Source organism: Muscardinus avellanarius (assembly GCF_963383645.1).
Source record: "Muscardinus avellanarius genome assembly, chromosome: 1".
Lineage (NCBI taxonomy): Eukaryota > Metazoa > Chordata > Mammalia > Rodentia > Gliridae > Muscardinus > Muscardinus avellanarius.
This window is the reverse complement of record NC_137786.1, coordinates 58,750,666-58,763,739: the sequence shown is the minus strand read 5'-3', so window position 1 is coordinate 58,763,739 and position 13,074 is coordinate 58,750,666. Positions and strand designations below refer to the sequence as shown.

At 40.0% G+C, this 13,074-nt stretch overlaps 1 protein-coding gene across 2 annotated transcripts in view; it reads right to left on the bottom strand.

Moving 5' to 3' along the window:
* The window catches only part of MCCC2 (methylcrotonyl-CoA carboxylase subunit 2), a gene marked incomplete at both ends in the record, with an annotated part of 73,513 nt that overhangs the window by 14,180 nt on the left and 46,259 nt on the right, over positions 1 to 13,074 (bottom strand). For both annotated transcript variants that reach the window (XM_080710177.1, XM_080710178.1), the window contains 4 exons: positions 1,645 to 1,721; positions 5,488 to 5,560; positions 11,297 to 11,392; positions 11,501 to 11,600. In XM_080710177.1, the coding sequence (XP_080566303.1) occupies positions 1,645 to 1,721; positions 5,488 to 5,560; positions 11,297 to 11,392; positions 11,501 to 11,600 (346 nt within the window). The remainder of the gene's footprint in view (positions 1 to 1,644; positions 1,722 to 5,487; positions 5,561 to 11,296; positions 11,393 to 11,500; positions 11,601 to 13,074) is intronic.

Sequence of the window (13,074 nt, the reverse complement as noted above, 5' to 3'; positions counted from 1 at the left end):
AGAAAGTAAGCAGCTGGGCATGGTGGCACACAATTGTAATCCCAGTAGTTGGGAGGCTGAGACAGGAGGATTGCAGGTTTGAGGACAACCTCAGCACGTACTGAGACTCTCATCAACCTAGTAAGACCCTGTTTCAAAGTAAAAATAAAATCAAGCTCAGGGTGTAGCTCAGAGGTAGAATGATGCTGGGTTCAACCCCCAGTACAAGAAAAAGGAAAGAAGGGAGGAAAGGAAGGAGGAAGGAAGGGAAGGAAGGAAGGAAAGAATTCCTCTCTCTATATATAAGGCAGTATTATCAATTTTCTCCCCTTGGTAGTACTAAGAATGGAGCCCGAGGGCCTTCTACCTCTGGGCTACACTTTCACACCTATTTTATTTTTTATTTGGAAACAGGGTCTTGCTAAATTGCTCAGGCTGGCTTTGAACTTGTAATCATTCTGTCTCAAGCTTCCAAATACTGGGTTTACAAGCACGCACCACCACATCTGGCTATGAATTTTTTTTAAGAAAAACTAAAGAAGCTGGGCATGGTGGTGCACGCTTGTAATCCCTGTGCTTGGGAGGCGGAGACAGGAGGATTGTGCAGGTTCGAAGCCAGCCGCACTGGCTTAAGAGACCCTGTTTCCAAATAAAAAAAATATAAAAATAGGACTGGGAGTGTAGCCCGGAGGTAGAAGGGTTTCTAGAAATCCCAGTACCACCAAAAAAAAAAAAAAAAAGAAAGAAAGAAAGAAAAAGAAAGAAAGAAAAAGAAAAAGAAAAACTAAAGAAACACAAAAAACTGTTATTAAAGGTTTTTCTTTTTGTTGTTTTTGTTTTGTGGTACTGAGGATTGAATCCAGAGGACACCCTACCTCCAAGCTTTATCTCTAGCCCTACTTTATTTTTATTTTGAAACAGGGTCTCACTAAGTTGCAGAGTGCCTCACTAAGTAGCTGAGGCTGGCTGCGAACCTGCGATCCTCCTGTCTCAGCCTCCCAAGTACTGCGATTACAAGTGTGCACCATCATCACAATGCCCTGCTTTTCCTACGACAGTTTATCAAAATACATGAGTTACATTTACCCAAGGTGAGGAAAATCTGAGGCAAAGATGGATGAAATTCAATACTAAGCCAAAAGGTATTCAAGAACCAGAATATTTTAAAACCAGAACACCAATAACTAGAACCTACATCTTCCCATTTCCAAAAACTGAAAATAGAACAAAGTTCAACTGATGATGGGAAAGAAATGAATAAATAGCTCCCATCTCAGAAGCCAGAATAGGACAGCTGAGTCCCTCCGGCACATGAAGCCCTGGCGAAGGAGCCCCTTTCAGAACAAGTCTTCTCAACCTTCTTAGAATGGTCCTCTAAAAATTATAATTTAAGTATGTTGTAGGAATTTTTCTAAATCAAGTGTATTTGGTTTGTTTTATATCCTGTGGCTAGTCTATCACATCACATTAATGTAAACCACCATAAAAACTTTCAAACACCAACATGCATGCAGAAGCATAAACATGCAGTGTTCTGTCAGCCAAGGTAGCTGGTTAAACATTAAAAAGCTTTTATGCAATCCACTTTATGTCATTATTTGACCTTCAAAGTTAATTTTGCTAAATTAAAACAGAAAATCTTGAAGCACTGTTAACGGTACTTGCCTTTTTTGCAGATTCAGAAAATAGAACTCCATTGTTTCCGATGATGCCTACTGGGTATCCAAATATTCGAGCAAATCCTCAAAAGAAAATTCAGAAGAATTTGTGGTTTCCAGAGGGCTTTCAATTCACAACAGAGGCATCGTTACACATTTCTTAATTACAGATCAATAAAATATAAGAGATTTTTTGTATAGTATAAAAAATGTCATGTCACAGTAATTTACACCTATGGTATTACAGTCTGGTTTTGTTTTTTGCTTCTCACAAGGGTCATGTTACATGTAAAGTTATCTGTTTGTCAGTGGTTGGCTTGGTTAAGTGATTGAAAGTGTCATCATCTCTTCATTCTTTTAACAAGTATCTGAGTGCCTAGTATGTACCAGACATTAGGGATATTCTGAAATATAACAACGGCACAGATAGAACCATTTAAAAGTCAACATTCAGAGCTATCAGCTATTCAGAGCTTGACCAAAAATGTCTGTGGTAACAAGGCTCTTAAAATAAGAAGGTATGTTTGTGAGTGTACATCATGTACATTAGGGATTTTTCCTCTTCCTTCTCCCAACCCCCTCTGTTAGGTCGCCTTATTTGCTCATCTATGGTTTCTCCTTCCTCGTCTAGAGTTCCTCCTATGACCCTTTTTCTCCCTAGCTTCTGCGTATCAGGGAGAACATCCAATTTTTCACTTTTTGTGACTGGGGAAGGGCTAAATGAGTGATGTGTACATGTATGCCTTTACCATCCTGTACTCCATTAAAATGTATGACTATAACGCACCAATAAAATTTTTTAAAAAAGAAAAAGGTAAACTCAGGGAAGCAATTTTTAAAAGAAAATAAATTTAAAAAACACAAGAACAGTCAAGTCTGGAGGTAAACCAAGTTTAAAGCAAGAAATCCAGTTAAGCTTAAAAGAATGATTCACTCTACTTTAGTTTCTCTGTATCTATCTACTTTCCACAAGCATCATTTATCTATCACCCCCACTTCTACTAATATTCCAAACACCACACACACAAATGTACCCAAGAAACAAGGGAAGAGAAAGAGGAAGAGAGATAAAGCAATTGTTATTTGGTGAGGCAGGTACTTTAGGTAATTTCAGAGTCGGTTAATTATTCTGCAAACCAGAAGAATGTGACCGGGGAGAGCTTCCCCACAGGGATTTTCAATAAGCCAAGGATGTGATGAACTCCAAGCATTTAACAGGGTGGAAGTCTTCAGGACAGCATCTTGCAAGTGAGGAATGTGCCAGGTTCCTGAGAGGTGAATCCACTGGTCAGAACAGGTGTCAAATACTTGGAGCCCAAGGATCCAAATGCTGTGCTGGGTAAAGTGGGTCAAAGTCCACTTGCTTACAAAGGTCCCTGCCTCTTCAAGCTCCAGCTGCACAGGCTCCGGGACCCGACACAAAGCAGATGCTCCAAATATCACAGAAGAAAAATCAACAGGTAAGAGAGTGTCGACATGTTAATAAGTCGAAATGCTGGCTTTTTAAAGATTGGGCACCAAGTATAGTTTAAATGTATACCATTTTATTGAACACTTATGTTTAATAAAAATTTGTTTAAAAAAACACTTCTCTGAGGAATATAATGCAATTGCAAAGTTAAATTTCTAAAATACATCTTTAAATCTCTTCATGTTTGTTTTCAGAGGAAGTTCCTTGATTTATATATGTTTCAGTTTGAAATTTAACCTCCAAAAATATTAATAATACTAATAATGATGCCAATTAAATTAATTTGTAAATGCCCTTGTAAAAATTAATTATATCCTATGTGTTACAAGAACCAAATACAGATTTTTTTTACTATTTTTCAAAATATAAAAAAATAATAAATCCCCCCAAGAAAAATTAAAAAAATAAAGATGTGGGGTTTTTCTTTACTCCCACTTTATCTTGACTTCTTTGAATTGTCACGTTTATTTAATGTGCTACAGCGGAATACTGATTTGAGGGCCACCTAGATTTCTCTTTGTCTTTCAGGCCTAAAATTTAGCCCAAAGCTCATGCTACACATCCTAAATGGCAACACCACTTACAAAAGCCATTCAGAGATGGGTAAGCTTCTACGAGGGTCTAGGCATCTACTCTTAGCCCTGTCCCACTCAGGAAGAGAGGGGAATGTAGCACATGCTTCACCGGTAAAATGCTGCCCTGCGGACACGCGACCCTGCTGACTACACAGGCACCAGCCACCCTTAGCCCTGCCTGGGGATCTCTAGACACAGACAGACCTGCAAGTAGGCCCACGCCCCCTTTATACTGAGGGCGCCATGCAGGGAGGACTTTCACCAACTGCTTGGTCCAAACTGGACTTCCAAACAGTAAGGTAAAATGTCCAAGAAACGACTGGAGCCTCCATCTGGCAAGTGCTGGGGCAGGAGGATACCCTGAAGAACTTCCAGAGACCCGTGAGCCTCTGAGAACTCTGTCTCTCCTCTCTCCCTCTATGAATCCCACCCTCCCCTTCCCCTCTTTTGCTTTTCTCTCCTCTTCCTTTCCCACAACCATATGTGAAGTCCAGTACAGACAAGAAGAAATTGAGGAAACTAGAAGTGTCCCTGGCATTCTAGGGGGCAAAGATGCCATGAGTCTTTTAGCAAGTTCCAGGCAAATACATAAAAGATGACAAGGACAGCCCATCTATCTTTAGAGGAAGCAAAAAAGCTTTGACGTGTTTTAAACTGCTACACAAGAAGGGTCACATCCTGCACTATTTGCTGACAAATCCTATCTATATATCAAACAAAAAGCTCTTAATCACTTAAACACCTAAATACAAAAACATAAATCCCACTCCCAGCATGAACCCTTCTCCCGCTCACAAATCAAGCCAGGAGAAAGCGCTGAGATTTACCTTAAGTCTCAATGCATATTTGCAATTGGACATTTTGCAGTGAGTTCTTTTTTTACCTCCCTGCTCCGACGTTATCATCAAAATAACTACTATATTTTCAAGCTTTTTAAGACCAAGATTCACAAAGTTTGTTCTGCTATTTATACAAGACAGATTACCAGTCTAGCAGCATCTGTTTGAAATATTTTTCTTCAAAGGTCTACAAACTTGATACCTTAGACAGAAAAAAAAAACTTTTTTTTTTTTTTTTTTTTTTTTTTTACCAAGTATTGAACCCAGGGGCATTCTACCTCTGAGCTACACCTCTAGCTCTTTTTTTTTTTTTTTTTTTAATGTTGAAACAGGTCTTGCTAAGTTGCTAAGGCTGGCCCTGAACCTGTGATCTTCCTGTTTCAGCTTCCCAAGTACTGGGATTCCAGGGTGAGCCACTTTGCCTGGCAAAAATTCACTTCTATTAATATTATTTTGCTTTTCCAGATATGGCACAGTGTCCTGCATTCTCCCCCTAGCATTCACATGAATCAGCTTAAGACCTGCACAGAGGCTGTAAGGCTTAACTCACTCTGCATTCTTCTGGGAAGCCAAACATCACGTAAAACTTCCCAGTTGGACTGGAAACTAAAGAACAACGGAAACAATGCTGAAATTTTCAAAAATAATTCTAGTTACCCAGAGAAACAAAAAGAACTACAAATACTTCCTGCTGATTTTACTATAAGAACTTTTTGATATAATGTCATGGTCACCACTAAGGAAGGGTTCATCCCCCAGCATCACGTCATCAACATTTTAAACTCTGGATCCATGAAGCCATTTAACTACAAATAATTTTTACAGAACAGCTCCCTTTGAAAACTGACTCATACATTTGTAGTGCTCTAAAATCAAAGCTCTTGCCAAATGTATCAAAGCCTGAGACAAGAAGCCACTTATTTTCAAAACAGTAGAAAATGTTCATATCTTCAACTCTTTTATACCTGTAACTAATGTGTCTCCATATAAGGCTTTGAACTCATGGAATCTGCTTCCGTCCACAATCCTAGCAATGACCTAAAAGAAAAAACAAGAGTGTCCCTGAGAATTTATGTCACAAAAGAATTTTTGCATTAAAGTTATTTATAAGGAAAACAATTCAGTGATGTTGTCACTTTCACAAAATTTCACCCTACACAGAAAATCTCATAAGAATTTCACCTGACATGTGTGGTGAATGTGCTGAAGACATTCCGGGCTCTGATTTTACACTGCATTATAACAGGGCACTGTGCTGCACACAAGAGAAGCTGCAGAGACTCTGGGGACTGGTGGCAAGGCTTAGAGCTCCAGGGACTATTCATATACCCCTGCAGGGATTCTGGAGTTCAAACAGAAATCAAGGCACAGACAGGGCCTGGAGTCAGAGGACATCAGCTCCATCTAAAGGTACCATATGTGACCTGGGTGTTCCAGAATAAGTCATTTAACCAATCAGAGCCTGTTTTCACTACATGAAGACGTGCATTTGTATTTGTTTTGTTCACTCTGGATCCCTGGTGCCTGAAACAACACAGACACAGAACGCGGACTCAAGAAACGCTGCTGAATAAATGAAGAAGTAGTTGGCTTAAAAAAAAAAAAAAAAGACAAATCTCCAGCCAGCCAGAAACTTGACTGAGATAAAGGGGTTTTCAAGCACATCATATTGAAAGTGCCACGTTTTTCTGTGCCTGTGATTAATTAAAAATCAAACTAAAAGCCAGGTGTGATGGGGCACGCTTGTAATCCCAGTACTAGAAGCTGAGACAGGAGTATCGCGCAGGTTTGAAGCCAGCCTCAGCTACTTAGTGAGACCCTCCACAACTTAGTGAGATCCTATTTGCAGTCCTCTGGAAGAGTAACCCAGAGGTAGGAAGCCCCTGGGTTCCATCCCCAGTACCACAAAAAAAAAGTCAAACTAAAAAGAGAATTCTAAAATTTATATTAACTAAGTCAGTTGCTAAAGTGAAGTACCAGTTGAAGCTCTATCAAATCCAAGATTTCAGATCCTACATCAATGACAGGGTATCGCTTAAGTAAGTAATTGTACACACATTTATACACTAGAACATTACATTCATCAATTCATTCAAAAAATATATAATGAGTGCCCACTACATTGCCAGGCACTATTAAAGGTTAGGATCTAACCACAGAACATATTTCATCAAAAACTTTAAAAGATTAGAAATTTTTATAATCTAAACTGAAAGAAAGCAAAAATATTTTTATTTTTTATTGGTACACTGTATTCATACATCATAATAGTATAAAGAAAATACTTTTGTAGACATACATGCACACATCGCCCAGTTAGCCCCTACCCAATCCCCACCCCATTCCTATCCATCCCTCCTTCCCATGCTTGGCTTAGTGGTTGACATCTAGTTTTATAGCAATTTATCCAATATTAATGATGATAATCTCACATAACAGTTTCATTTGTCTGATACCAAGCTTTTGATGACTTAAAGATAACATTTCAATATTTCCTTTTGCTTTCTTTCTTACCAGAGAATATTTTTTCTTTTTTCTTTTTTTGGTGAAACTACCATACATTAATTTATTTATTTTTCAGAAAAAATCTATCCTGATATGGAATATGGACTCTAGATACCCAAAACAATCTCGAAGAAGAATAAAGGTAGAAGATGTATATTTTCTGATTTCAAACCATATAAAGCTACAATAATTGAAACAGTATAGTACTGTTCTAAAGGCAGATATATAAACCATTGGAGTTAAATAAAAGCCTAGAGCTAAATTCTTCCCTATATTGTCAAGTTATTTTTGACAAGGTTTCCACGAACATTTGGTGGAGGAAATAATAATCTTTTAACTAAATATTGTTGAAAAATAATAATTACATGGAAAAGAATAAAATCGGACCCTTACCTAACACATATACAAATATTAACTCAAAATAGATAAAAGACCTAAATATAAATCTTAAGACTATAAACTTTTAGAAGAAAATCTGGGTCTTAAAACCTCACAACATTGAAATTGGCAGTGATTTCTTGGATATGATTTCAATGTCACAGGCAACAGAAGAGTATACAAACTCCCTAAAAAATAAAATATTGTATATCCAAAGACAATGTAAACAGAGTTAAAAGTTACTGATAGAATGGGATAAAATATTTCCAAATGCTATATCTGAAGGTATATTAATATTCCAACTAGATATCCTAAAAATTAACAATAAAAGCAAACAATACAATTTAGAGATAGGTAAAAGACTAACATAAATAATGAATCTCCACAGATAACTAATCTTATTTGTCTGTTGGATGGAAACTCTTGTTTCTCTGATTCTGGTGAGTGTTACCTATTTCTTCTTTGTAGTTAATCTCTTTGAGTATTTTCTCTAGCGCTGGTTTTGAAGACATAAATTCCTTCAGTTTCTGTTTGTCATGGAAGCTTCTTATTTCTCCATCTAATTTGATAGAAAGTTTTGCTGGATAGGAAATTTTTGGCTGGAAGTTGTTTTCTTTCAGAGTTTGGAATATGTTACTCCAAGCCCTTCTGGCTCACATGACTTGGTTTGGGAAGTCTGGAGTGATTCTAATTGGTTTGCCTCTGAATGTCACTTGGCCCTTTGTTTTTGTTGCCTTTAAGATTCTCTGCTTGGCTTCCACATTGATCATTTTGACAATTATGTGGCGTGGGGATCCTCTTCTCCAATCCTCTCTAACGGGAGTTCTATAAGTTTCCTGGATCTGTGTATCGACCTCTTGCTCTATTTCTGGAAAATTTTCTGCTATTACTTCCTTGAGATTGTTGATCCCTTTGGTTTCACCTTCTTTTCCCTCCTCTATTTCAATTATTCTTAGGTTAGCTCTCTTAAAATGGGCCCATATTTCTTCAATGTCAGATTCCTGCTGTCGGATATTTTTTTCTAGATTAGAAACTATGCGTTCATTTTTGGATTGCTCATGTTCTAAGAGCGAGATTCTATTCTCCATGTGGTCTAATCGGTTGTTTGTGCTTTGAATTGAGGCCTTTACTTCATTAATTGCATCCTTTATCTCTTTTTGGCTCTCTCTGAATTCTTTTCGAAGCACTTCTATTATTTCTAAAGTTATTTTCCTGATTTGATCTTCTAGAAATCTCTGATTTTCTGTTTTATCGGGTTCTGATGTTGTGGGATTGTGGGCATTCATTGCTCCATTGTTATTCCTCTTTCCCATGATTTCGGGAGTTTGTGCCTTCTCTGGGTTCTTCCCTTGGGTCACTACGACTTCACTTAAGGTGCTCTGGATCTCGAGTCTGTAGTATCTCAGACCCCACTACTCCTTTACTGGGTTGTATCGCAGAGTCTCAGACCCAGGGAGTCAATCGAGGCTGCTTTAGACTATGGGGGGTGCCAGGTTGCGCGTTCTCCTATCGTGTGATATCTCTGCCACCGCCACTCCCCCACTGGGTCAAGTCCCTGGGAGTCAGTACTCGGATTTCTCCTCTGGGGCCCGCAATTTGACTCACTGTTGTTGAATACGCAGATGGAGCTGTAGTGGACTTGGTGAATTCACTGCTGCCGCCGCTGCCACTGGTGGCAATATGGCACCGCTGCCACGCCCTCGGCCATGAGGCTGGCATATTTCTTCTCTGTTTTTGAACTCCGCTCTGAGTCCCTGCAGCGTGTGCTGAGCCCAGCCACTGGGAGCTTTAGATGCTCCCTGCGCCGAAAAATCTGCCGAATCCCACCGGGCTCTTCTGCAGCGGCTCACCTCGGCTCACTGTCCGGGCTCTTCCGCAGCGGCTCGCCTCGGCTCTCTGTCCGGGCTCTTCCGCAGCGGCTCGCCTCGGCTCTCTGTCCGGGCTCTTCCGCAGCGGCTCGCCTCGGCTTGCTGTCTGCCGCTCCTCTCTGGAACCTGGTGGGCTGTTGAATGCATTGGTCTGGTGCCGTAGCCGTCCGGTGAGCTCGCCGCTGCGGCCGGCAGTAAGGCACTGCTGCCGCGTCCTTGGCCATGAGGCCGGCGTATCTCCTCTGTGGCTCTGAGCTCTGTTATGAGATCCCCTCCTCTCTGGGGCTGGTGATTTTTTTGTTTCTCTGGTGATGGTGTTTTCTGGCTATGAAAGGCGCTGATTTTGTGGTAATAGAGATTGGTTGTTTTCTCGGTCGCCATCTTCTACTTATAATATCTAATATATTGCAAACACTATAAAAGTAGTTGCTATACTAAATTATTTAGGGAATAATGACTCCCAAAAGTCTGTAGATGTTCAATAGAGATGCAGTGTGTGTGTGTGTGTGTATGTGTGTGTGTGTGTGTGTGTGTGTGTGTGTGTGTTATTGGGGATTGAATCCAGGTCACTATACCTCCAAGCTATACTACCATCCCTTTTTATTCTTTGTTTTTGAAACAGTCTCACTAGGTTGCTGAGAATCTCACTAACTTGCTAAGGCTGGACTCGAACCTTCAACTGTTCTGTCTCAGACTCCTAAGTGATGGAATTACAGGCATACAACACCATATCCTGCTCTAGAGATGCAAGGTTTTTTTTGTTTTTTTGTTTTGTTTTGTGGGTTTGGGGATGGAACCCAGAGGCATTTGACCTCAAACCAGGTCTTACTGAGTTGCAGAGGGCCTCACTAAGTAGCTGAGGCTGCCTGCGAACCGTGATCCTCTGGTCTCAGCCTCCCAAATACTGGGGTTACAAGCATGTGCCACCACACCCAGCCCAGAGATGCAAGTTTTAAAAAATATTTCCATCTGTGACTAGTTGAATCCAAGGATGCAGAATCCATGGATATGAGAAGCCAACTGTATATACATGTTAAGTAAAAACAATAAATATTAGCTATTTTCTATGGGTAGTGGAATTACAAGCAATATTTTTTCTTCTTTTCAACATCTTACAACTAGTACATAATATGGGTTTTTGTTTCGTTTTGATTTGATTTGTTCTGTTGTACTAGGGATTGAATACAAAGGCATTCTACCTCCAAGCTACACCCCTAGCCCAATTTTATTTCTTATTTGGAAACAAGGTCTCACTAGGTTGCTGAGAGTCTTGCAAAGTTGCCAAGGCTGGCTTTGAACCTGTGGTCCTCCTGTCTGTCTCAGCCTCCCAAATACTGGAATTACAAGCATGCGCCACTATGCTCAACATAGTTTTATCAAGAAGAAAAAGTAACTTAAAATATTAAAGCTTCTAGTATTGGTTCTGATATTGAGATAATTTCCTAATTTAAAAATTATACTGCCAGCTAGGGATATTGAACAAAATAAAAGCCTACGTGCTCTAATGCAAACACTAAAGCTTATCAATCTAGATTACAGAAGACTATTTAGATGACCTGTAACCATAGCAACGTCTTCAGCTCTAATCAGGTCTGTTCTTCACTAATGTCATGTTGATCTAAAAGGGTATGTTTTCCTCTCAACCACTTACTGACATTTCATCCATTTCCCAAAATATGAACACTGAAAAAAGAAGGTTGAAAACTGTCACACTGTCCCAAATAGTTCCTAATGTCTACAGGAATATGCAGTCCTATCAACAAACCACTCTTTGTTGTTGAGTGTGCAATGAAAACTTCCCAATCCTTAAGAGATTCTCCTCCCTCTCTGAGCATTTCCTATGCACCAGTGTTACCAACATTATGGAAAGACATCTTCCCTGTGTGTGTCCCTACTCCTCACTGATACATGTCAGCAGCTATGTCCGAACACACCGTAACAAAACTTTCGCTTTGAAAATGGGTACACACCCTCACAAAGACTGACCATGCGGTTTACAGCTCACAGTTCCATTTTCACATACCTCTCGGACATCAAAGTTCCTCTTAAGGTTGGCACCAACTATTCCGTACAATTCATCAGCAGGAAATAAAGGCTCTTCAGGAGGTTCAGTGGTAACCTGCAGAAATTTAGAACGGTGCTCACTTGTTCAAAGACACGATTCAGGTGATATAAACCAAAATGTTTTTTTCAGAAAATGAAAGATAAAAAAACGTATCCTACTCACATCCAATTTCTTCTGATAATTTAGATTCCTCACAACCTTTCTAGTCAGGTGAAGGGCATGATGATCGTCCAGAGCATAGTGGTCGGTGACTCCAGATTTCCTACAGAGTAAAGAAAATTGAAACAATCAGAACAGGGAAGAGGGAAGGAACTGAGTATCTTTACCCCAAATACCCTCTCTTATCTAAGGTTGATGGCACTTTTACTTCCAAAACAGCATAATAAATGTCATCTTATTTGATTCTCATAATGTCCCTGGCAAAAGAGCATTATCCCAGCCGGGCATGGTGGCACAAACACACCTATAATTCCAGGACTCGGGAGGCTGAGACAAGGAGGATCACAGGTTGGAGGACAGCCTCAGCAAGTGGTGAGGTGCCCATCAACCTAGTGAGGCCCTGTTTCCAATAAGAAATAGAATTGGGCTAAGGGTATAGCTCAAAGGTAGAATGTCTCTGGGTTCAATCCCCAGTACCAAACACACACACACAAAAAAACATTATCCTTATTTTAGAAATAGGAAAAACTGAGGCACATATAGGTTGAGCACCTTGCCCTAGGACCACAAGCAGCTGCACTAGAACCCATGCCTTCTATTTCTCAGCCTTGACTTTCTGCTGGACCAAGGGCAGTGCTGGCTAGGGTTCCTGTTAAGTGCTCAGCCCATGCACCTAGAACAGAACTGTTTATGATGGCCAACCACAGAGGGTGGGTGCACTTTCACAACAGATAATAGTAGCACCAAGTGTTTGTGCCTAACTGAGCTTCTAATAAGGATGTCCATGACCGTCTCTCATTTCTGAGAGACAGATGAACCCCCTTCTTACCAAATTACACCCAGAAGTAATCTATATGGGTAACAAACAAAAAGGTCTGAACACATCAGTCCTCAGATGATGGGTGAAAATGAGAATTGATAAAATGGTTCCATGGTAAGAGAATTTCCAGTGCAGTAGATGAGGCACAGGCTGGCTCTGGTTCTGTCCCATTTAGATGCCTCGTTTGGCTCGTTTTATGAGTAAGTACTAAGCTGGTGGATTAAGTTTTGATGTCTTATCTAAGGAAACTACCTGACTCTTGGGAGATAGTCTTAGGGTTGGTTCTCACAACAGCTCCTGCCATCTTTACCTTTGGATTGGGTGTTCCTAAATAAGAGCAGAGACTGTATTCCCTCTTTTCTATAACCTTTCAAGACCTGTAAATGGTAGACCCTTCAATTCCTTTAATATATTTTACAACTGACAGTCAGGCATGGTGGCGCATGCTTGTAATCCCAGCAATCTGGAGGCTGAGACAGGAGGATCTTGGTTCACGGACAGCCTCAGCTACTTAGTGAGGCCCTCTGCAACTCAGTGAGTCCCTATTTCAAAATAAAGAATAAAAAATAGGGCTGAGGGTGTACATCAGAGGTAGAATGCCCTTGGGTTCCATCCCCAGTATCACAAAAAAAAAAAAAAAAAAAGGACTGGGATTACAAGCATGTGCCACCACACCCAGCTATAAATATGTTATTTATAATGACAAAGAGAACCAAAAGCAATTTGTGACTAGCAAATTTTATTACATTCCTTTCTT